Source organism: Manis pentadactyla, chromosome 10 (assembly GCF_030020395.1).
Source record: "Manis pentadactyla isolate mManPen7 chromosome 10, mManPen7.hap1, whole genome shotgun sequence".
Classification (NCBI taxonomy): Eukaryota; Metazoa; Chordata; class Mammalia; order Pholidota; family Manidae; genus Manis; species Manis pentadactyla.
The window spans coordinates 37,322,973-37,348,584 of record NC_080028.1 but is presented as its reverse complement, the minus strand read 5'-3'; the positions used below and the strand labels follow the sequence as shown (position 1 = coordinate 37,348,584).

The 25,612-nt window shown below is 50.3% G+C and overlaps 1 protein-coding gene across 1 annotated transcript; it reads left to right on the top strand.

Annotated features, from left to right (window-relative positions):
* The first annotated feature begins 6,328 nt into the window (after positions 1-6,328).
* On the top strand, positions 6,329-13,542 carry KRT8 (keratin 8). The gene is made up of 9 exons (XM_036915185.2): positions 6,329-6,762; positions 9,213-9,421; positions 10,070-10,130; positions 10,611-10,706; positions 11,312-11,476; positions 11,792-11,917; positions 12,408-12,628; positions 12,765-12,823; positions 13,122-13,542. Exons 1-9 carry the CDS (start codon positions 6,421-6,423, stop codon positions 13,295-13,297), a joined length of 1,455 nt encoding a protein of 484 aa, XP_036771080.1. The 5' UTR covers positions 6,329-6,420; the 3' UTR covers positions 13,298-13,542.
* The last annotated feature ends 12,070 nt before the right edge of the window (positions 13,543-25,612 follow it).

The window sequence follows — 25,612 nt, the reverse complement described above, 5'->3', positions numbered from 1 at the left end:
CTTGTCCCTGACTTTTCAGGATGCCACCAATGTTGCATGACTTTCTCTTCTGTTCCAGGCATGGAATGGTCACTGTTCCTGTGTATCAGGAAGGCAAGAAAGGGGCCCTTCTTTTCACCCAGGGGCTAGGATGGGGGCCTGGGCTAGTGTGTTAAGAGTGGGCCTTAACCTGGGACTCTGGTAAATTTGGGGTATCAGGGCATTCAAAGGTTCTTGTCCAACCCCTCATGTTACGAGTTTTTAAAGGGGTGCTTGGGGGTTGTTTTTCAGACTCCTAGATTTTTCTGAGGAATTGGAGCTTGGGGAAGTAGAATGAAAAATGGAGACTCAGAAGTTTCCATCCCAGACAAGACTGATGTCAGGTAACATGGAGGTGAGGGAGCTCACCTTAGCACCGTCCCACAAGGTTCCCCTGCCTCCTCGGGGGACCCTTGAGCCCAGTGCCCACACTCTCCTCCTCTTCACATCAGAGTGCACTGTCCTCAGGTCCTCTCAGTCCTCTGCTAGTGCCAGCTTGCTCATCTGAGGCCACACTACTCTTCTCACCCACCGTCATTACACCAGAAGTAAGATGTAGTAGTTAGGAACACGGAGAAAAAGCGACACTGCTGTGTGACCTTGGGCATGCTCTTATGTGGTCAAAATGGTGATTATGGCACCTATTTTATAGGGTTCTTAGGAAGATTAAGTGATATTAATATTTGTAAGGCAGTTTTTGTACCATATAAGCATTATTACTACAGTAATAAAATAAAGTGGCACTAAGTGTCACCTGCCTGGCTCTCTCAATACACAGTGAAGGTTATTAGGGGCCCAGTTCCCTCAGAGCTTTTCCATCAGGTGCCCAGAATATAGTCAGCTATCAACATACTTAATTAATGGCTAAGGACTCCTAATGGCCTCTTTTCAGCAGGAACCTTCAGGATACATTTTGACTTGACCAAAGAAGGCCTCCACCTGTACCTGTAACTGGTGTGAAAGGAGCCAAAAAGCTGTCTCCCCAAATGTTTTAGGCTAGTGCCTGACAAGTGAATGAGTGGGTGAATGAAAACAGGAGGGAATCAAGGCCGTGCATCCCTGCCCCATTCCCACAATGGACAATAGTTCCATTGCCAAGCAGCCCAGGGGAGGGTAATTCTCAGGGCTGGAGGGTGGGGGTGGGTTGCAAGGGACTGTAGCTGGTCCCCAGGTCCTTCCTACTCCCTCCTCCCTCCTCAGCTCCTATCCGCTCACCTGGTCACACCTTTAGGAAAGCTTTTTCCCAGCAGTGGAGCCATGGGGAGCCTGTGTGACTCCTTCCTTAGGGCTCTTCCAGGGACCCAGCCCCCTGGGAAGCATTCTCCAATGACTCCCGTGTTCCATTTCCCATCACTCCAGCCCCCTGCACTGCGGTCCTCACCGCCCGTATTCTGGGCTTGCTCAGTCTGTCTGGGTCCTGGGCCAGCATGGTGCAGTGGCAGGCTCTGGCGACCGGCCACTCTGTGTAGCCCTCCCTGGGGAACAGGCATGTCATCTTTTCTAAGTGGGACTCTGCTGTGCTCGGGGCCTGGGCTCTGGCTTTTTTCCTCTGGGGACAGGAGAAGAGTGGGTACTTGGAGGTTTTGGTGGTAGGACCAGAGCTAAAGCCTTGGGCTCAACCCTGGATGCATGGAGGAAACTTCCAGAAAATGCAGATGGAGTGCAGCCTGGGTGATGTCTGTGCACATGCTCCAGACAGAGAGCCTGAGTGAAGGGGAAGACTCCATAAAGGTTCAGAACCAGTAGCCCCAAGATGTGCTACTGCGAACTGCAGATTATTTCAAGCTGAAAACAGTCAAGGCCTAATGACTCAGGAAGAAACTTTGACCTCCCCCTAACTGCCCAGAAGAATTTAGAGGACCTGTTCCAGGAAGGCAGCTTTCACCATAGATAGCAATAGTATGATATGCAGTAGGGGTGGTAGAAGGGGAGGAATGTGGCCAAGTCTGTTAAAATTCCTCTGTACGTCCCATTGTTTCTGTGTGGCCTAGCAAACATTTGTCTGCTTAACATTTACTCTTTTCCATCGTCCTGCAAATTGCTTTCCTTACCTTTGAAGTCCCCAACCCCTGCCCCCTTCTTAGTTCAGGATGACAAACACCTCATTTTGCCCAATCGTCTTTGGAAGTCTTTGGAATGTCTCATGTTTATGTGAATTCCCCACACTTACGTGATGTAATTAGGTTTGATTTTTCTCTTGTTAATCTCTCTCATGTCATTTGAATTCTCAGACAAGCAATAGGAACTTTGAAAGACAGAGGAAAAATTTTCCTCCCCACTGAACCCCAGATGGCTCCTTCCCACCACTTACTGAGCATTGACAGCCCAGGTAGCGGATGGCCTCTTCAGGTTTGGGATCCGTGGAGGTGAGGGTGCAAGGATGTGAAGGTGGGCAGGAGACAGCATCACCTCCTGGCTGTTGGGTGAAAGCCTCCTTCCTCCGCAGTAAAGCTTTACTTTGCTGCTCTTCTTTCCAGACTTGTCCTAAAAACTTCTAATCAGGTCTTCTATCAAAATCAAAACTTCAGGTCAGAGAACATTTGTGGATGCCTAATCTCCCGGGTAAATCTCTATAGTGGTGGGACACGGATCAAAGGCTCTCAGAGTGGGGAGGATTTGGAAGTTCTAGTCCAATCCTGTCCCTAAAGGAGGGATCCTCCTACAGTGAACCCAGCTGACAGCTGATCAGCAAGCCTTGGTTTCAGTTTTTCTAGGCACAGGAACTTCCTGTGCTCCAGGGAGTCCATTCCCATTCTGGCTGGTTTTAATCATCAGAATTGCCAATTATCAGGAATTAAAAAAGTCCCCACTTACCAGCAATGACATTGTGGCCTTGAGGAACACAGCACAAAAATCAACAATGAAATCACCTTTATTATTCATGATGTGACTCACTGATGGGCATTCCTACCATCTGTGGCTTTCCACTTAAACTAATTGTTGTTGCTGCCAACCTGCTACACTCAGCTATTTCTATGTCACCAGTACTAGTTTAAGTTGCCCATCTTTTAAAGTGTTTCCAATGTTTTGGGGACAGTGCCCCAGTTTCTCACCTAGAGGTGGAGACCTTTTTACTTTCAGCATCTAAACAAAACCTTCCCTCCTCTCCCCTGATCCCGATGCTGGCTCACAAGGTCCCAACTTTGTATACGTGGCTAATTTATGCTTTGTGGGTTTTTTTTTTTTTTTTTTTGGTAACAGCTTTGTTGAACTATTATTCACATACCATGTAATTCAACCATTTGAAACATACAATTCAATGAATTACCTTTAGTATTTCCAAAGGCTTGTGCAAAACCATCACCATGATCAAATTTAGGATATTTTCATCACCTCCAAAAGAAACCATGTACTCTTTAGCAATTGCCTCCATCCTCTCCAGCCTGGACATTTCATATAAACAGAATCGTGTACTCTGTGGCCTTCTGAGACCAGCTTCCTTCCATTAGCGTAGTGTTTTCATCCACATTGTAGCATATATCACTACTTCATTCCTTGTAAATAATATTTCTTTGTATGGATCTATCACATTTTGTTTATCCATTCATCAATTGGTGGACATTTGGGTTGTTTCCATATTATGAATGTATTGTCTTTGTGTCATTAGTTCTGATCACTGAGAATTTGTTCAGACCATCTTTTCTGATGATCGTGAGTGATGTAATGCTAACAGTTACCCTGCCCACCCACCTCCACCCCCAGCCTTCTCACAGCTGCTCAGGGCCCCAGGCCTCCTCTGTTCAGGCCATTGGGGTGTGGAGGTGCGGTGAGTGTTTCCTCCTTCCCCCTTCTGTTCTCCAGGAAAAGCAGTTTGGGGCAGTGTTGTCTGGGTTGGGCACAGCCGCCATAAACACTTTCCCGTTTTCTGGGCAGGCAGCAGTGTGCAGACTGCAGTGGCCAGAGACAGCCTTACAGGGAGTTATACCTGCAGGCCATCCCGGTCCGTTTTTCTCTTTTGTCATCACTTGGCCTTAGTCCCGGGGCCTTCTCCTTCTCCTTCCACCCTGGATGCCTGGGCAGAGGCCTTTGGAGGGCAGCTCTGGCCTCTTCTCACCCCTGCTTGGGGCATGGGCGACAAGTTGGCTAGAGCCTCTGGGTAATAGGGAGCTGACAAAGGAGATGCAGACACACACACCTGGCCTAGAATTATTCTGGGCTGCCCCAGAAAAGAGGGAGGCTCCTTGGGTGAGATCTGGGCCAGCCCTACAGCCTGAAAAACCACAGGGTTCCTTATAGTCTCTTTGTCCTCACCTTAAACAAAAAGCATCCCTGGAACCATGGAAGAGGTGGGGCTGGGTGGAGAGGTCGAGATTTGAGAAGGGCTCTGGGTTACTGCTTTGTGCTCAGGACTTTGGTACTTCCCCTCTGAGCCGCCCAGTCCACCCAATAATAGTGGGGGAAGGGGAAGAAGTGGGGCGCTGGTTGTCCTCCCTTCCCAGGGCGGCCATACCTGTCTGACCAGCCCCTCCCTTTCTCCTTCCGCTTTCCCAGCCCTGCTTTGGCAGTGGGCCCTCACCCCTCCCTTCGGCCTCTGGAAGGTGTGGGGTTTGTTGGGGAGGGGGTGGCAAACATTCAAACCAGTCTTTGGAAAATTAAGCATTGTTTAAAGAAGCTGGGGGAGGGCCTGGGGCAAACAGGTACTAACTGGATTTCCCCCTGCTGGTTCAGCACATCAGGAGGCCCAGGGAGAATAGAGTGGAGGGGAGAAAGGAATGTAGTCTTTGTGTCCCCTCTGGAAGTCCCTGCATTTGTCTTTGTGGAAGGGACTTAAAATTGTGTCCTTTTGTGTGTGTGTGTGTGTGTGGTCTGAGGGGAGCCTGTCTGTGTGTCTGTCTCTTTAGATTTATTTCTGTCTCCCAGAGGAGGGGGCTTCTGGGTCTCTCTGTCCCCTGGGTAGGAGCTACGTGCCTGTCCTTCTGGGATGCTGGGTGTCACTGCTGCAGAAGGATGGGGAGGAATCTGTACATCTGTTCTCCTGGTAGGTGGGTTGGGGGCTGTGTGCCTCCTTCCCAGGGGATCTGGGTGTCTGGCCAGCAGTTGGTCTGTTATTTAAGAGTCATCCAGCCCCCACATAATGCCCTGCAGGATCTTTCGGAGAACCAGCCAAAGCCATCAGGTAAATTGCAGCTGGAATCTCTGCCTCGGGGACCCAAACCTCCTGCCTTTAGTCACAGCCTGCCCCACCCGGCCCTGCCCAGGCCTGGGGTGCCTTGCTCAGCTTCCCATTTTCCTCCCCGTTCTCCAACTTTCTGCAGGTGTGTGCTGGGCCCCAACCTGCTCTCCTGACTCATCCTAATAATGGGTTCAGGGAGACAGGTGCAAAGACTGTTCCTCCATCTCCTCTGGCCAGATGGGGGCCTGGAAAAAGAAGGAAGGCCCGGGTGGCTACAAACTTACTCACCATCTGCGTGTCCCCCACCCCCCACCCCGTAGTCCTGTGTCCTTCCAATGAGTCACCCTCTGCGAGCTATGGGGATGACTACCCAGGGAGCAAACAGAACAACACTGTTCCCCTCTTTCCTGAGCTCCCCCCATCCCTCTGCCTCTTCTGGCCCCTGTCCTTCATTCTCTGTGCCTTTTAGCAAGGTCTACAGTGTTTGGCCTGTTTCAGGGAATCCTGGGATCTTGGAAGAAGAGGAAGACACTGAGTTGTGACCAGGAAAAGTGCTGTATTAAATCTCACTTAATCTTGCACTGACAGATCCAGAGGGAAGACAGCCAGTGTATGTGTGTGTGTGTGCACCATCATTCATTCTACAAATATTTACCAGCCCCATACCCTCTTGGCACTGTGCAAGGTGCTGAGGGTACAAAAGTAACTGAGGAGAGACAAGGCAAAGGTTGACCTCAGGTTCAGGGATTTGGAACCCAGTGCCCTATCCTCCAGCTTGGGTAGACTTTTATAATCACTCAAAGTGAAGAGAAGAGTGCCGTGTCTTTGGAGTGTCAGCTACTCAGAGGAGACCCAAGTGCCCGGAATCCCTTTCCTCTATGCTTCCCAGTCCTTGTGTCTATTTCCCACAGGAAGGAAGGAGACAATGCCCAGGAGTCAGGGTGGCAGTGGCTGGGTGACCCTGGGCAACTTTGTTACCGGGAGCTTTCACAAGTCCCTGGAGTCTTGTTTCACACTCACTGAACTGCTCTCCCCTGGGCTTGGTGGTGCTCCTGGGTGGGAGCAGCTCTCTGCTGCCCCCACCTGAGTCCGGCCTGTAGGTGGCAGGTGTCGGGTTAGGCCCGGCCTCCTCAAGGTCTAGCCACTCAGGTGCGAGGCCAATCTCCCTCCCCTTGGGCTGGGCTCTCTTTTATAAAGGGCTATCTTGGGGAGCTATCCCACCTAGAAGCAGCTCCTCGGCTCTTGCTTGAATCTCTCTGGTTCGGTTCGCTTCCACTCCAGCTTCCACCATGTCCATCACCGTGACCCAGAAGTCCTACAAGATGTCCTCCTCTGGCCCCCGAGCCTTCAGCAGCCGGTCTTACACGAGCGGGCCCGGCACCCGTATCAGCTCCTCAGCGTTCTCCCGAGGGGGCAGCAGCAGCTTCCGGGGTAGCCTGGGCCCCAGCCTGGGTCTGGTGGGGGGCTACGGCGGGGCAGGGGGTGTGGGGGGCATCACAGCTGTCACAGTGAACCAGAGCCTACTGAGCCCCCTTAAGCTGGAGGTGGACCCCAACATCCAGGCTGTGCGCACCCAGGAGAAGGAGCAGATCAAGACCCTCAACAACAAGTTTGCCTCCTTCATCGACAAGGTGAGAACTCCCCCTGCGTGGCTGGCTGTGTGCCGCCCACTGAATGCACCTTTTCTCTTGGTTGCCTGGTCTTTGGGCCCATCTCCAGCCCCTCACTGGCATCCTGCTGGGCCCCACCCACCCTGGCAACATGCTCCGGCAACATGCTCCCTACCAACCTATGACTCACCAATCCCAAGCACTTTGGTTTGGGCTGGGGGAGGGATAGGGACAGGGTCTGGGCAGCTGCTGACTCTAAATCTTGGGCCTTCCTCCCTCACTGTCTTCCCAGCCCAAGTTCTGAGCCATCTGTGAAGCTTTCAGCCTGGAAGAAACCTAGCTGTCCAGCTGTTGGGTGGGAGGAAGCCCCACTCCAGGCTAATCCTTCTCCCCCAGCACTGCCCCAAGGGCTGCCCAATGGTGCCCCTCGGCTTTTTTTTTCCTACAATAGGGTTTGATAGGATTCTGGGAGAAGGAAGCGGTTGTCTTGGTTCAAATGGGCAAATATTTATTGAGGCCTTTGGTGTTCCAGGGCCTGACTGAGTGTGGGGGCATCAAGATGAGTCATAACTTGGCCCCAGCCCTGGGCACTGCAGTGTGGGCGGGACCAGGAGGTGCAGAGATCCGCCCCCACTTTGGGGTGAGGGGCAGAGTGCCGCTGTCTGGGGACATCCGGGGATCTCTTAAGCGTCGGGTTGTGGGGTGGGGGGGTGGAGACGCCAGCGTCTGGCTTCAGGAAAGCCCATCTTGGATCCAAAGTCTGTGGGCGTTGGACACCCCGCCCGGCTTTCGTGTCCTGTTAAACCCGAGTTTATGGCTTCAAACAACACTTCTGCCCGCCAACGCCCCTCTCACCACTCGGCCCTTGCTCCCTTTCACTGTTCCCTTCCCTGGCTCGGCCCCAACGGCCTGGCTCCACTTTCGTTGAGATGGTGCCAGGCCTGGTTTTGCAGCCTCAGGGTTCCTGCCCTCGGGAGCGCCCCTGGGGGCGCTCAAGCAGGAGGATTGGGCCCCTCCCTGCTGGCTGGTTTCTGGGAGGCATTGCGGGAAGGGAATGAGGGGAATCCTGGCGCAGATTAGCACGCTTAGGAATTGGAGTCCCCCAGGGACCCGGCAATCCTCTGTTCTTCACGGAGAGCTTGCTGGTTCTTTGATTCAGTGCACCCTTGACTTTACTCCTCGACACTGTTTTATTAGCTCTGGGATCTGCACAGTGAATAATTAAGCACAGGCTCTGAGCCCAAATTCCTGGTTCCCAGTGCTCTGCCCTTTCCTTGGATGGGCTGCCTTGCTAAGTCTGGTTTCCTCATCTACAAAATGGGCATGGTAAGGCCAAAATCAAAGAGGTTTTGCCTATTCAAGCATATAATGTAAGTAAAGAGCTTAGCGGTTCTTGGCCCATATTAAGCAGTCCATTAAAGGTAAACATAATCACTTATCTTTTATAATTTTGGTGCAGAATGAGCTGGGGAAGAAAGAGATTTACAGAGGGACTTGTTAGATCTAGACTCAAGCCTTGACAGGCTTCTCTTTCAAGGTGTAAAAAGTTACACCTTTGGTTAGGTTAGGAAAAGCGCATTCCACTTCTTGGAGCCAGTCTATTCTTTCTTTTAAAAAATCCCCTTCTAACATGCCTTAGTTTCATCCTTAAATCTGGGTGCCTTGAGCCTAAGGAACTCAAGGCCTTTGTGTTTGGGGCAGGAGAGGGTTAGGGGTTCAGGGGTGGGGAGATGTCTGGGATGCCAGAGAATCTCAAAGGGGGTGTGGTGGGGATGGGGAGTCTTCAGTTTGCAGACAGATCTCCCAAGTGTCTTCCCTCTTTCCTGACTGTAAGTGACATTTGCACAGAGATGGGGCTCCTGAAAGGGGCTGCCTGAGCTCCTCCAGGCCATGCAGGGTGGAGGAGACCTAGGCTCAGCGAGGGAAAGCAACTCAAGGTTCTGCAGCTCAGATCTAAATCTAGGTTTGGCTAAAACCTAGGTCTTCTGGTTAGTGCTCTCCAGGCTGTAGGGCTGAAGTTTCCCCATAATATGTATGAGTTCCTTCAAGTCACTACAAACAAAAATGATAATATTATTTGATATGAACAATCTATACTTTCTTTTTCAAACTTATCAAGTGTTAATCAAAACTTGGCTATTTTTATTGAACTGTAATATATAAGCTGCTAAATAAATCAGACCTATTTGTTCTGTAAACATAGCTTCAACATAATTCTCCCAGCGGATCCCTTCCAACCATGCACCCCCGTGTCCGCCTCCCAGTGCTAGAGGGACATGGTTCTTTACCCTACTCACTGTGCTGTCTCTCTCAGGTCATTAGTGATCCTCCCAGGACAGCTAACTGGGTCCCTGGGTTCTGGAGAACCCACTGTTGGGGGAAGGCATTGGGGAAAAGGCTGTGCTTGCTTACCCCCAGACTCTGAGCTCTGGCCCCAAGTGGACCATTTGGTTCCCTCCTCCCTCCCGCAGGTGCGGCACCTGGAGCAGCAGAACAAGATTCTGGAGACCAAGTGGAGCCTCCTGCAGCAGCAGAAGACGGCTCGGAGCAACATAGACAACATGTTCGAGAGCTACATCAACAACCTTCGAAGGCAGCTGGACACGCTGGGCCAAGAGAAGCTGAAGCTGGAAGTGGAGCTTGGCAACATGCAGGGGCTGGTGGAAGACTTCAAGAATAAGTGAGCCACTCCCCTCCCTCCGCCCCCTTCCAAAGTCATCCTGCCCTGCCCCACTTCATGGGACCAGAAGCCCAAGACTGCTTTTTGGGCAGTGCAGTCCTACATAATTAGGGTGATCCTATGACCAGATTTTCTCTGGACCGTCTAGGTTTATACCTGTTGTCCTGGCATAATTGTTAATAGCACTCACCCCTTTCAATCTTAGAACTATCCATATTTGGACAACAAATTATATGTTAATGTTTATGTAGTAAACCTAAGATGAGAGAGACGGGTAGCCAACAAGTCTCTGTTGTATACTTACAGCCCTGGTCCCTATTTATTCCTTATACTGATTTCTAGCACACATGAGAAAGTTCTTCCTGTGGTGTTATATTGGTCCCTGTTGCTAATCCTCTGAATAGGCCTAATATGCCTGATATATATTTGTGGATTTGGAGAGAGTTCCTGCTTTGGCCTTCCTGCCGACTGGTGCTGGCATGGGGTGGGGTGGGGAAAGATAGCTGGGTAGTGCGGCAAGACCAGACCAGACTGCTCTGTCCTGCTGTCTCACAAACTGAATTTCCTTGATGGTCTTTCTCCCTTCAACAGACCCAGGACAACCTCACCTCTGCCTTCATCCTCTGATTCTAAGTTTTTTCCTCACAGGTATGAGGAAGAGATCAAGGAACGTGCAGATATGGAGAATGAATTTGTTCTCATCAAGAAGGTGAAGGAGTCCCCTTACCCCTACCAGGCATTGAAGGCTGGGGCTTAGAGACTCGGACTAAGAGAATTTTGGGGTTCTGTCCTTAAATGGTCCTAAGTAATGGGACAGTATTTGGGTGCCTCCTAGGTATATGGCATAGAAAGATAGACAAGGACAAAGAGTTGTTAGGTCCCTTTGGACAGGACTCTGAACAGTGTTATTGGGACATTGTTAAGAAAATGGAGTGATAGAATTGGAGGTCTGACCATAGAAGGCTTCCTGGAGGAGGTGGATGAGGAGGGAGGCAACTGCCCAAATGCTGCAGGAAGCTGAGGAAAGGTGTTTGAGCTGGGATGCAGGTGTGATGCAGCAGCACCTGGGCTAGAGGATCAGGCCCCAAGGTGAGGTGGGGGAAGGCAGTTAGTTAGACCAGGCCATCAGGTGCCCCTGGGCTGGGGTTGGGTGTAGGCACTCAGCTCAGCCCCACCCCCCCTTGCCCAGGATGTGGATGAAGCTTACATGAACAAGGTAGAGCTGGAGTCCCGCCTGGAAGGACTGACTGACGAGATCAGCTTCTTGAGGCTCCTGTATGAAGAGGTATGTTCTTGGGGGCTGGAGCCTCAGGTGCCCCAGCTCCATCAGAGGGCCCCCCCAGCCCCCGGCACTCCAGCAGTGAAGGGCCCACCTCTGAAGCATTCCAGCTACCAGTACTGACCCAGCATGGACATTCTCTGCTCTGTCCCCTGCATGAGGGAGGGTTTATTACCCCATTTCACAGATGAGAAAATGGGCTCAAGAACTGAGATAGCCCATCCAAGGGTATCACCCACAGAGGACCGCCCCAGCTGCAGCTCGGGCCTGCTCTGTTCTGAGCCTTTGTTCTGAATCTGTGGGCCATGTGGGAAGCCCACTGTGGGCTCAGGATTGGTAGCCGAGTGTGGAAGGGCTCAGCCCCTCTGGTTACTCAGCCAAAGCCAGGGTTCCTTTTCTCCTTGCCTCATTTCCTCTTTACTTCCCTCCAAGTTCCAGGTCTTTGACTCACCTTCCCTCTTCAGGAACCTGGCCTTCTCCCCAGCCCTAACTCCTGCCTGCTTCTCTGCTCTGTGGCTGGCCCCCCTGACTTTCCCCTGAGGAAGGCCCTCCCACAGAAGGGGCTCGTTGTGTGCAGGGGCAGGGCCTCATCACCTCCCCTCCCCATGTAGGAGATCCGTGAGCTGCAGTCACAGATCTCAGACACCTCTGTGGTCCTCTCCATGGACAACAGCCGCTCCCTGGACCTGGATGGCATCATTGCTGAGGTCAAGGCCCAGTATGAGGAGATTGCCAACCGCAGTCGGGCCGAGGCTGAGACCATGTATCAGATCAAGGTAAAGAGTAGGGCCGCTAGGCTGGCATTCCCCTTCTGGCCAGTTCTGTGCCCTAGTCCGTGAGGAGGGAGCAGGATTTCAAACTTCAGTCTGCTGCGGAGAGCTGGCCTGCCCAGTGGGTGCTGGGGAGGTGGGGGTGGCCTAGTGCCTGGAGGTCTGGAAGATGGCCTTCTGTGGTGTGTGTGGAGGGCGGTGGGCATGAGATGACCTGGGCTCTGGTGACTCGGCTGAGAGGCTACTCTCCCCCTCAGATGGAGAGCACTTGGGGCTCCAGGGGTCCACTCTCCAGCCTCACTCCTCATCTTACACCCACAGTATGAGGAGCTGCAGACATTGGCTGGGAAGCATGGAGATGACCTCCGCCGCACGAAGACTGAGATTTCTGAGATGAATCGGAACATCAGCCGACTCCAGGCTGAGATCGAGGGCCTCAAAGGCCAGGTATGGGCTGGCCTGGGGTGGGAGAGGCCCCTCAGGCACCTCCGATAAGAGGACATAATGCAGGAAGGAGTAAGGGGTCTGGGGGTGAGGAAAGGAAACCTAGACCAGAGTTGGGGTGCTGAGGAGGTCCTGGGCCCTGACAAGTCAAAGGGTGCTGGGGCAGGTAAGTTGGGGTCCAGGATGGGTCCCCCAAGCCTGCTTTGTTTTATCTGTCTTATGTATCAGGGTAAGATATATTTAAGAAAGTCTAGAATGCAGAGATCTAGTGCAGTTAGAAGCTTGTGCAGGCAAGTGCCTGGAAGCTACTCAGTATTTGCCCGTTTTACTGCCTGAATCTCACCAGGTAGCATTTTCTTTGAGCTGGGTGGAATTGGTTAGTATAGGTCAGGGAGGGGTCCCTAAGGGAGGGGAAAGAGGTTGGATGGCAGTGGGTGAGGTGGATGCAGCCAGACTTCACTTTACTGGCTTACCTGTCCCTCTCCCCCCACAGAGGCCCTCCCTGGAGGCCGCCATCGCTGAAGCTGAGCAGCGTGGAGAGATGGCCCTCAAGGATGCCAAGAATAAGGTGGCCGAGCTGGAGGCTGCCCTGCAGCGAGCCAAGCAGGACATGGCGCGGCAGCTGCGTGAGTACCAGGAGCTCATGAACGTCAAACTGGCCCTGGACATTGAGATTGCCACTTACCGCAAGCTGCTGGAGGGCGAGGAGAGCCGGTGAGTGTGAACATCTCTGCATGGTGCCCCATGTCTGGGACTTGGAGTGGAATGGGGTGTGATTTGAGTCCTTTTGTCCTGGGACAAGGGCCAGGTGTTGGTCCTAAACACCCTCCTGTGTATCCATTGACTACAGACTGGAATCTGGGATGCAGAACATGAGTATCCATACCAAGACAAGCAGCAGCTACTCAGGTGAGTGTCCTGGCCCTGGGGTGCAGGGCAGGAGGTCAGGGCCTTTTCATGTAGTGCCTACACATTTCCCTTGAACAGCTGAGGAAGCCAGGACCCAGTGAAATGTCTTGTCTAAGGTCACACAGCTAATACCAAAGCTCTGTCCTGCCCTGCTCCTGCTTGTCCCTGATAAACCTGGAGAAGTGAACCAGGGGCATTCCCAGCTTGGGGACTCTTAAGGAATGGCAGGGAGAAGGGGTGCAGAACCTGGTGTGTGGTGGGCTTCTGCACTCACGTGGCCACCTCTGTCCCTGACCAGGTGGGCTGAGCCCTGGCCTCAACTACGGCCTGAGCTCCTTCCAGTCCAGCTTTGGCTCTGGCGGGAGCTCCAGCTCCTTCAGCCGCACCAGCTCCACCAAGGCGGTGGTTGTGAAGAAGATCGAGACCCGTGATGGGAAGCTGGTGTCCGAGTCGTCTGATATCCTGCCCAAGTGAACGGCCACTGTGGCCCCTCCCAGCCCCCCACTTCCCGCCGCTGCCCCGGAGCCAGTGGGGGAGGCAGTTGTGCAGGGAGTTGCTGGGAACAAGAGACCCACCTGAGGCTCAGCCCCAGGCCTCAGCCCACACTTGGGGGGAGTCTACTGCCTGGGATAACCCTCTTGGCCATGCTTTTGACTTAAAGCCAATTCAAGTGTCTTTTCCAAAATAAAGCTTCAGCTGGTTCTGCCAGCCCTCCTTGGTGTGTGCGGCCTTTGTCCACAAAGTGGGAGATGTGGTAGGAGACCTCCTGTGGCTTGGAAGTTGAGGGGCCTGGGAAGTAGGGGCCACTGGAGCAAAATCTGGCCTTCTCCAGGCTGTTCCCAGAGACTTCTTTATTGAAAAAGTTGGTTGATGGCTTGGTCATTAGTATGCTCTGAAGTACTCCATTTCATTTAATTTGTGCGACAAACCCCGTGGGGTAGGCTGAGCAGGTATCACAGTTATCATCAGGAGAGAGGTCTAGTTTCCTCTCCGCAGACATCACAGGGGGTTCGTTTCGGGACTATCTGCAAGTGAGGAAAGCCAGCCTGAGAGAGAACAAGACTAGCCTAACCAGAAGGTGCTGTTCAGATTCGAACCTAGGCCTGTCCAATTCTCAAGCCTGTACAGCTGGGCACATGGCGTTTCCTTGGTGGCCAGAAATGTCCTTTTACCTTCTTGGTTCCTTTGCAGCTGGGGACAAAGGATTGCTGATTTTCCCATCCCTTCAGAGGCCCAGAGTCCGTTCCCAGCGATTGGGTGCAGCAACAATCTAGAAGCCAAGACAGTACAGGACTTGGCACTGATCAATGGGCTCTTCCCAGCCCCACTCAGGGCTGCACCCACCCTGCATTATTCCTTGCCACCTCCTCTCTCCTGGTTTGCATGCAGTGCTTGTATCATATACACAGCTGAGTGTGTACAGGGCGTGTGCATTCTGTGTTTGCATGTGGAGGGCGTGCTGTGTGTAGATGGGTGTGTACAGCTTCTGTGAAGTATGTAAAGGGGTTCACCTGTCTGTTGAAACACAGTCTCCAAAGTTTAGGGCAGGACCAGAGGTTGACACAGCTGGTGGAGCAGTTGGTCCCTGAAACTCGGTTCCACTGCCAGGACCACAGAGTTTTAGGCAGACACACTGGACTTAGTGTGGGCAAGGCCTTATAGAGCGTGGCTGAGATTGTGGTACTTTTGAGTGAGAATAAATGAACACATGCAGAGGGTACAGTACTAGGACAGCCTCAGGCAGGAAGCTCAGGTTCTGGCCCTGCTGTGAGGTCTCCTAGGGCTCCTGGTCCTGGGCCCTCAGCTGCCCAGCCCCTGAGCTCCCACCCAGGGCCTGAACTACCTCCCTTGCTGCCCATCTTGGTGTGGCTACTTCCAGACAACCCAGGCATTCCACCTCTTCACCCCTCCTACCCAGTCCCTGGGCCAAGGCCCGGTTCTGGACTTTGTCACGTTGAAGGACCTCACTCTTCAACGATAAAATGAACAGTACTACTATCCAGAGTGCTGGCTGTCTATTTTTGCAGCAGCTTAGCAGAAGGAAATTCACTTTTATCACTACCTGCAAACAAAAATTTCATAAAACAATACCATCCTTCTGCCCTCTGTTGCTGAGATCGGCCTCTTGTGGGGTTCCAGGAGCAGGTGCAGCACCCAGTGACAGGGACCTCTTGTCCAGTGAGGCCCCAAGTCAATATTGTCAATTGTACCCCACCCAGTCCTCCTAGAAGCCATCCTCGGGCTTATCATGCCCTGCCCCAAGTGGTGGGCATGCTGGGGGCAGCCAAAGTCCCCATCAAGAGCCTCTTGGAATTTCTGTTCTCCAGGTGTTTGCTCAGAGAGAAGCAGGAAAGTTCCAGGGAGAATTCCCTTTCCCTCCTTTCCAGGTTTGTGCATCTACTGTGTGATCTAGGACCTGAGCATTCAGGAGGCACCATCCCATTTGCTTTTCAGTATTTAAAAAATGCAACCCTGTATGGCCCCGGAAGATGACTGGTTAGCCAGAGACGGGTAAGATTCCTCAAGGGAGGAACAACCTAAGACAGGCACAGTCGCAGGGGGGCCATCAGGTGAGAAATTGGGGATCAACAGGTGAGGCTTAGAACCTCACCCCCCCTGTTGTGAGAGAAATCTTCTGCATACGTGGATGTTTTATTGCCCTTGTCTAGCTTGGATTAACACATAGTCTACAGGCACACACCTGATCGTCTACATGTGCTCTCTTACAACACTAAACTATGTTTTCTACCTTTATCTTGTATCTACCTACCACTTCAGCATTTTATTAAAAATAATAATAATAGAGAGAAATGTATCCACATATAAATCAAGTATAAAAATCAAATGAGTATTCATATTTGAACTGTTTATAGTTCATAATGCATGAGCAAAACCGAAAGTTTCTGTGATGACTGCCCTTGTACTGTTCACCATGTAACTTACTATGTAAGAATTTGTTCTCCATGTAAGAACTTGTTCGCTATGCTTGAGAGGATTGGAGACTGACGAAAATTAGGCTTGGGATGGGTTAATGATTGTGTATTGAGCATTGACTCCCCTATACAGAATTTTATTGTTAACAACCATTTGATCAATAAATATGAGAGATGTCCTCACAAAAAAAACCCCCAAAAAAACAGCACATGGGAAACAGCCACAGTGCCCATCGACATGAGGTTAGCTAAAGAAACCATAGTACTTCCTTCCTAAAGAACGCTAAGCATGTGTGGAAAACAATGAGCCAGATCTGTTTAAGTCCATGAATTATTACTGGAGAAGAAGCAATTTACAGAAAAAAAATAAAAATAAAAAAAAAATGCAAGAGCTGAACATCTAATCCTAGTTTAGATGACACTGGGGAAGGATGGGAGATAACATTCCTTAGATACCTACTTGATGGCAGATCTTGTGCATCATTGCATTCCAGTCTTCCAGTGATCCTGTGAGGCAGGTATTAAAACCCCCATTTTCTGTGTGCAGGCTTTGTGTAAGGTTGCACTGTAAGTGATGGAAGTGGTGTCTGGATGCATAGGCTGTTCTTGTGTACAACATGAGATTTTTGTTGGTATGTATGTATTTTTTACATTGTTCAAAAATTTTAACCTTGCTTTTCTTTTTGAATAGGTAATAAATGTCCCTTGTATACAATTCGAAAACCCCAAAGGGCCTCCTTCCTCACCAGCCACCCAGTTTCTCTCTCAGAGGATAACTAGTATTATCTGTTTCTTGTAATTTATTCCAGGTAAGAGTTAAGGTATATACAATTCCTTAGGTGCAAACACATATAATTATGTTTTACAAAAGGCATTATACTACACATATTATCTGTCTTGCTTTGCCATTCACTCAACATCTATTCCATATCGATATGTAAATTGCTGCCTTACCTTTTTCCACAGCTGCATAATATTCCACAATTCCACAGAAGGGGTGTCACAATCCATTTAGCCCATCCTCAGTTGGTGGGTCTCTTCAATCTTCTGCTTTGACAACAATGTTATACTTAATATCCTTGGATACAGGTCATATTACACATGATGAGGATAGCTAAATAATTCCTGGAATTGCTCAAAGTGTATTTATGTGCATTGACATTTTTGATAGACATTAAAAAACAAAGCTGGTTGTCCTATGGGACTGAATTTCAGTTTTCTAGGAAGTCCACATGTGTTGAAGCCCATATTTACTGTTCAAGATGAGCTGGGCATTATTCCCATCCCTCTCTGCCCTCCAGGAATGAAATGAGTCTTCCAAGCATTTGAGGACCACTCTTCATGTATTGTCTTTCCAACATTTTGCCCTGGCTGCCCAAAGTTATCTGGGCTAAGATGGTTCATGATCCCCTTTAGTAGAAGGGTTCTAGAGTGGGCTCAGGATGAGGGCCAAGGAGACTGGGTATAAATGGGTAGGAATGGAGGAGGCCTTTGGGAGCAGTACCCTGTGAGGAAGGGCAGGAGGGATGAGGACCAGCATGGCTGAGCATGGGCCAGCCACTGTGCCAGCCATTGTGCCACCTCTTTGCATATGTTGATGGGTATTAGTTGCTTTGTCTGCCCACCCCTGTCCTCTTCTGGTAAAAGAACCCTCCCACTCCCACCATGTACCCCTCTTTGCAGGAGCTGTTCTTCCCAGCTCTAACCCTGTAGTTCTGGTGGGCCTGCCAGTCATGGCACTTCTCCGCTGGGCCCGGGCCAATCACAGTCTCCTTTGTTCTGAGGTATAACATAAACACAATAAAATGCAGAAAGTGCTTGGTGGATTTCTACTTAGGTTCATACTTGTAATATAGAACATTTCCTGCATCACAGATGATTCTCTTGGGCCTCCTACTGGAGCACACTTTTAGGAATGTACATCAGATTCAGTTATTCTGCTACTTAAGAGCCCCTAATGTTGACACCTGGGATAAAGCCCAAGTCTTGCACCTGCTCGGCCTCCACCCACCTCTCAGAGGACTCCTCCTGGCCACTGTGTCCTGTGCTCTGACTCAGTCGTGCAAGCTTTTCAGCACTCAGCTCACATCACGTTTCCTTCTGCTCAGGGCCATTGTACACACTGTTCATTCTGCTTGGAACTTGCTGCCTTTTCTATGCATTGGAAGCTTCCAAATAATTCTTCTGAGGGTGTGTCAAATGCGGCTTCCATAGGAAAGCCTCCTAGACACCACAGGCTGGGTTCCTTTCTACAGTAAGTCCTCAAAGTGTCCTGTATTTTCTCCTCATAGATTATAGTTATTCATTCATCTGCACTGATACCTTTAAGTTAATGTCAGCCTTAACTGAGAGACTAAGTGCCATAAGGACAAGGACCACATCACTGTCTGGTTCTCCACTGATTCATCACTGCCTAGCAGAGTGCTGGGCACATATTAGGTGGTCAATAAAAAATTATTAAATAAAGAATGATGAACGATTTCCATATTGATGGTCATCTATTTATTTTAATTTTATTTCTTCCCATATTAATCCTTTTAAACTCCTTCCTTTTGGGGAAATAGATCAGTTTGCTCAGGCCTTGTCTAGAAATGGCTGTTATATTGGACTTTTAAAGCATCTCCCTCCAAAGTGGCCTTAGCCCTATGTCAGCAACAGATAGCCTTCTCTAAATGCCTGGGAAGGGGTAGAAAGAGCAGAGTTAGGGCCATGCTTGGCCTGAATGTGTCTAGCAGTGTGTGCCTGGAGCCTAGAGGGTAGGGAGGAGAACGGCAGAGGTTAATACAGACACCTAAGACAGGGTCCTTGCTTCTAACTACTTCCAGTTTATCTGGGAAAACAATACACAACCCAGAAAAGTCTACTTCATTTGTTCAGTCATTCAGCAAACCTTCATTGGTCACCTGGGTGAGCCAGACACTGTCAGGAGCAGGGTGGAAGGACTGGACATTTGGCACATGGCAAGGTGAGGAGCCACTGTGCTTGTGGACTCACTGGTGACTTAGTGCTGCCTTGACTGCTTGTGGGTCCCCAATCCCTGTTCTCCCTGTTTCTTTCAGTAATTGGAACCCTACCTTTCAGTTGGGCACATGGCTACCTGGAATAAAGTCTGCATTTTTCTGCCTTCTTTGCAGTTTGCTGTGACATGCGATAAAGGAATAGAAGTGGCAGTGGAGGGTGCAACTTCTGGGAAGTGTCTGGAGAAAGTGAGAGCTGCTTCTTTCACCTCTCCTTTCTGCTGGCAGGAAGGCACATGTAATGGCTGCAGTTCAGCAGCTATCTTGGACCATGAGATGACTTTGGGAATGGAAGCCACCCTCAGTAGAGCAAAGGAGGCATGTGACCTGGGTCCATGGCACCATGGATGCCATACTAGCTTTGGACAGACTATTTCCACATGTCTGGAAATTGAGAGAGAAATAAGCTTCTGTCTGGATTGAGCTGCCATTGCTTGGGGTTTTTCTGTTACTCCCAGTTGAAGCTGATCCTAACATACTGAGCACATCAGCCTGTCTCAGGGGTGTAGCTGCCAGAGTTGCCCAGAGGATGAGCAGAGATTCCAACCCCATCCTACCTCCCACCCTTGACTTGCCCTGGGAAGTTTGGAAAATCCCTCTCCTCTCTCTGGGCCTCCATCTCCTCTTGAACAAAGAGGGACTGGACTTAGGGTTGCTAAGATCTCTTCTAGCCCCGCCATTTGTCTTCTGCACATTTTGCTGAGTCACAGAGGGCCAGAATGCCGAGCTGAGAAACTTGTATTGGATCCCAGAAGCAGTGGTGTCCCTGGGGACAGTTGTTGGTGGGGAGCGAGGAAGTGACTTGCTGGAGGTAGTGCTTTAGGAAGATGAATCCAGCATCTCCCGATGATGATGGGGTTCTTGTTCATGGAGTCAAAAAATGAACTTCGTGAATGAGCAAGGTAGGAGATTTGTAGGAGAATAGTTCAGGGTAAGGACCTGTTGGCAGTCATGCTCAGGTCCTTCGCTCATGGATTCAGGTAGACAGGGGCAGAGAGGGGCAAGGCTGCTGCTCGGGGTCTCGGGTGTCTAGGGTTTTAGGTTTCTTGCAGTGGGAGTTTTCTGTAAGTTCAGCCAGGATGCAAGTTATATTTTAACCTATCGCTGTGAAGGTTACCTGGATAGTCTTGTAAACGAATGGGCCTACATGACTGGTCAGCAAGCTGTTCCCTATAGCTGGGTCCTGATGGGGGGATACATTGTTACATTGTTTCAACCTCAAGCACCCTGTTCTTTCTCTACATTCTTGAAGACTTAGTAAGACTTTGTCCTTTTCCAGGGCCCACACTGAACTGGGCAGGAGTTACTCCCTGCTGCCTCCCTATCTCATTCCCCCCCTTTACGGAGACCCTAAATGCTGTTGGGGTGTGGGTAAAATTGTAGTATTTCCAGAATATCTCGCTTGGCTTTGGTACATCTGCATATCAACCGACGTTCAGAGGTGAAAAGAAGCGTGGCTTTAGTGTTGCATCTTTCCTCAGGGGTTGGAGAAGTTCATCTCCATATCAATGGGTGATTACCTGGGCCACGGGAGGGCATATCTGTATCCAAGAGGTGAGGGGGAGGGCCGGTTTTTGCTGCTGCTTGAGCTGGAGAGAGAGATGGGCCAGACTGCAGTTTTGTAAGCAATAAACGGATTTTAAACTTTATTTCTCCCTTTGACTGATTTTGGTTTTTAGAGGTATTTTGTCCCAGGATTTCCTTTCCCTGGACTTACATAGGGCATAGGGTGATGACCGCTCTGACTGCCTCAGGCTGAGAGGGGGCCAAGTGAAGGTGCAGTGAGGTCTCCGCCGCTGGCCAGCCAATCTAGGGGTCCTTGGAAAATGGACATTTCCATTCTGGGCTTCATTTCCATCACCATTTGTAGTCTTATGGCTTCTAGGTGAAATAGATTGTGTTATTAGGTTAAGTAAACAGGGACTGAAAATTAGTATAAGAAAAATGAGCCTGATAAGTAGAATAGAATTCCACCAAAAGGATTTAGAAAACCAGTTCTATATTGTAGTGGTCCATAGGATCTCTAGATTTGACACAGCTTGGACCCATTAAGTGAGGGCTAGTATTTCTGCCAGCTGGGTACTGGTGCCCTGTGGAAGTGGCTGGCACTCGATAGTGTCCCACAGAGTGACAACTGCACAGCTGGCCTTCTGCCGGCCCTGCTCAATAAAGGAGCTGCCGTCTGTGAAGAGGACAAGCTCTGGGTTCTCTAAGGGGGTGTCTTTTAGGTCTTCTCTGGCAGAATAGTTCAGGGCAAGGACCTGTTGGCAGTCATGCTCAGGTCCTTCGCTCATGGATTCAGGTAGAAAGGTGGCTGGGTTCACAACTGGGTTACAGGGCCCTCAAGGAGGAGTGACCGATATTTTAGTAGTCTGCTGTCTGACAACCACAGGTCCCCCCAGGTGTTCAACAAGCTGGTGATGTTATGGGGTGCATGCACTATCAGGTCTCTTCCCAGGGTCGGTTTCAGCTACTAGCAGGGCTACGGCTGCCGTAGACCTCTGACAGTGTGGCCAGCCCTTACCTATTGGGTCCAGCTCCTTTCTTAGATAGGCTACGGGCTGCTGCATTTCTCCTCGAGGTTGTTAGTACTCCCAGTGCCACTCCTGATCTCTCAGTAATGAACAGGTTAAACCGGTTTCCAGTGGGCAGGCTTAAGGCAGAGGCCTGGAGCAGGGCTTTCTTTAAAGTCTCATCCGGTTCCCACTGGAGTTTTATAGTGGCTTCCCTGTGGGCTTCTTTAAGGAGTTGGTAGAGGGGTCTGGCTAACTCTCCATATCCAGGAACCCAAATTCTGCAATATTCAGTGATGCCCAAGAATCCCCTCGGGTGCCTGATGGTAGAGGGCAATGGGTGGCAGAGAATGGGCCAAATTCTCCCTCCCCCCCAGGCCTCTGGTTCCCTGGGAGAGGATAAGGCCCAGGTATTTCACCTGCTGCTGACAGGTCTGTGCTTTTTGTCAGGAGACCTTATAGCCACACTCAGCTAGAAAGTTCAGTAATCTCTGAGTACTTTCCTGACACTCTGTCTCTGGTGGTGCAGAGAAGTATATCATCCACGTATTGGATGATTTCTGCTTCCCTTGAATCAAAGGACACCAGGTCTTTGGTTAAGACCTGCCCAAATAGATGTGGGCTATCTCTGAATCCCTGGGGTAAAACTGTCCAGGTTAACTGAGCTGAGGGATTTATAGGATCCTCAAAAGCAAAGAGAAACTGGGACTCAGGTGCAAGTGGGATACAAAAGAAAGCATCCTTCAGATCTAGCACAGTAAACCATGCTGCTCCCTCAGGAATCCTGGATAACGGGGCACAGGGATTAGGTACTACTGGATGCAGGGGTACAGCTGCTTCATTAACTGCTCATAGGTCTTGTACAAGGCCCCAGCTTCCGTCTGGCTTTTGTACTCCTAATGTGGTACTGTTGCAAGGACTGTTATAGGCTCTCAAGGGGCCTTGAGTCTTTAGGTTATTAATAACTGGCCTTAAACCTTCATGAGCTTCTGGCTTTAAGGGATACTGCCTTTTATGAGGGAAGTGATTAAGTTCTTTAAGATTAATTTGTACTGGTTGGGCTGATTTTGCCCTTCCAGTGATCCCATTAGTTGCCCAGACCTCAGGATTAATGTCTACTTCCACGAGGGGGAGGCATGGCCTGTCCCTTTTTGTGTTCATATGCACAGAGGCTTGTACTTTAGAAAGCACGTCATGGCCTAGAAGTGATGTCGGACTTTCTGGGACCACTAGGAAGGTGTGGGAGAGCAGCACCAAATCCCATTCACAACTTTAAGGCTGAATAAAATATTTGGTCATGGGCTTCCCAGATATGCCTTTAACAGTAGCTGACTGGAAGGAAGGAGGGCCGGGAGTATGGAGGAGGACCGAATAGGTGGTTCCTGTTTCGAGCAAAAAATTAATGGTGTGGCCCCCCCACAGTGAGAATCACCCGGGGCTCTGGCATGGGCAGCCCTGGGCCCCTTCAGGCATGACCACACTCTTGCAAGTCTGACCCCAGTTGCCTATGCCCCTGAGGGCAGTCCAGATTTCCAGGGGTCTCCTTCACAGAGCTGGCAGGACTTTGGTGGTTTTTGGTTCCCAACCCTAGGGCACTCTCACTAAAAATGCTCCTCCCTCCCACAGAGGAAGCAAGCCGCATGGGCTCAGTCCCTTGGGCTGGTCTCCCTTTCTCCAGCGTTGGAGGCCTGAAGTTGACTCTCTGCAAAGCCATCATGGATGCCTCTGCCTTTCGCTTGTCTCTCCTGTCCTGGTCCCTCTTCTCCTCGTCTCTATTACAGAAAACTGATGTGGCAACCCTTCAGGAGGTTCTCCAGATTTTGTTCTGGGCCAAATGCCAATTTTTGTAACTTTCTCCTGGTATTTGGGGCTGATTGGGTGATTTATCTTTAAGAATGACTTGGCCCTCTGGGAACCCTGGGGATGTGTAAGCATGTTCCACCAGGGCCTCCCTGAGCTGTGCCAGAAAGGCCAAGGGGCTTTCCTTTTCTTCCTGTATTACGGCCAATAATTTAGAGTAATTTAGAGGTTTCACTTGTGTTCTTCTTAACCCTTCCAGGATACAGATTATGAAATGGTTCCTGTGCCAGTTATCAGCATTGTCTGTATCTTGGCCCACTCTGGGTCAGTGAATGGCACTGCCCAAGAGCCTGTGGGGACTTGGGTTAGTTCCTCTGGAGGTTTGCTGCTTGCATCTACAGTGTACCATTCATCTTCAAAGTCTAGGGCTCCACTGATCACTTTTTCTTTCTCCCCTTTGGTAAGGGTTTGGTTCAATATAAGCATAACATCCTTCCAGGCCAGCTCAAATGTCAAAATAAGTCCTTGGAAGGCTTCTATGTACTTGTATGGGTCATCTGAAAACTTATCCAGGTCCTATTTAATTTGCCTCAGGTCTTGGAGGGAGAAGGGGACATGGACCCAAGCTGGTCCCCACTCTCTGTTGGCTACTTCTTGAAAGGGCAATAAGGATGGGTATAACTGTCTTTTCTTTACGCCCTGGGGGGCCTGGCAGGGTGGTTGGCCCAACAATGCTTGGAGTGGTCATTCTTCCATGGTCTGACTTTTGGAGTTCTTGGCAAGTGGACCTGGACCTGGATAAGGTGGATATGGTGGGGCTGATGGGGAGGAATTAGTATTCAGAATACGGTCAGGAATTAATCCACATTGTTGGCATATTCTTTTACTTTACCTAAGGGCAAAGAAGGCCTGTACACATGGGACTTCTGACCATTTTCCATCCTTGAGGTAAAATAAATCTAGCTGCATGACCTTATTATATTGAATACTTCCCTCAGGGGGCCAAGCCTCTCCATCAGAGAGTTTGTATTGAGGCTAAGCTTGTGTACAGAAGATAAGGTGCTTCTTTGTCAGGGTCTGGGGATCAAACTGCTCCCATTTCTTCAGAATGCACGCCGGAGGCATGTCTGGCTTTAACCTTGAAGAAGAAGCTCCCATCTGGAAAAGGAAACAGGAACAGTTGTCCAGCACCTGGCCTGAGGCTTTGTACTGGGGCGTCCCCCTACCGACAACAGATGGGAGGTTTAGCGAACAGCGATAATTGGCCCCTCTGGCCTCCTGGAGTTAATCGCTCCTTACCAGCGTGACTCATACCATGATTTACCTCTTGCCTTCCCGCTAAGCAAGGGTTGCTTCAAAGCTCTGGATCTAGTGGGACCTCACCAGCATGCTCTTACTCTTCTCCTCTGGGGAGTTCTGATCAAGACCCTAGTTTCCTCTGCACGGGCCTTAGCATAGTATGCTTGGGCACAGAGTGTGTGGTAGATCTCCTCAGTGCACCATTCAAATAGCTTCCTCATGCATAACTCAACAAGGGAAGAAGGGGATTTGTCTTTCCTCAACCTGAAATTTGTTGGGGCTAATGCCCTTCGGATTTCAGGGGACTCTGTCAGCCATAGGGTAGGACCATCCCTTGAGAGGCCCCTGCCTGTTTGATCCAAGAGAATTAAGTGCAGGGACTGTGTGACCTCTTACTGCCAGAGCAATGGTCGGTAAGAGTTACAAACCTGTTCCGCTTCCATGGGGCTGCAGATAAGGAAATGCCACAGCCCTAGGATGACTGCCTCCAAGGAAGAGAGGCCAATAGAATAGAGCCATGGTCCGAGTTCAAATGGGCCGTTTGGATTCCAAGGACAATGTTTATGAAGGTCTGGACCTGCAATTTTGAGAAGGGTTTTTTCCCATAAGATGGGAATCACCCTCCTTGAGAGACCCTGCAGGAAGGTGGGACTTGTGGGAGAGAGACCTCTAAATCTGGGGATTGTGACTAGGGGCTGCCTTCTTTCTCTACATGCTTCTGCCAAAAAATGTGGAGACATGGAGTCGGCATATATTTCCCCAACACAAAGCACAAAAACTTTCCTCACACCTTTCAACTAGAGACTGTGGGCTGTTTACATGTTGGGCTCAGGTTTCAGCTTGGCCATAGGCCAGCTCAGTGGGACCAGAAAAGTCCTCTAGACTGCAGAAGGGGCGAGGCATCTCGACTCCCATGCCTGTCCTGTCTAGGAGGAACAAATGTGTAGCCTGTGTAAGGTCCCGAAGCCAGATAAAGGGCCTGACTATGGCGTCTACCTCACAAACCTCTTCCCTACCACACAGGAGAAAGTGGCGCAGTCCTTGAAAGGCTGCTTTGCATGAGGAGCAGGGGAACTTTTTCCAAGGTCAGAGATAGAATTCAGACAGAGGCTGCTATGGACAGTTATGGAGGGGGGGTGTCTGTACTCTTAAACACCAGTTTTTGCCACTGCCTGGGAATTATCGTGCTAGTCATCTGCTGTAGGAAATCTGGTTTGTGAGACAAGA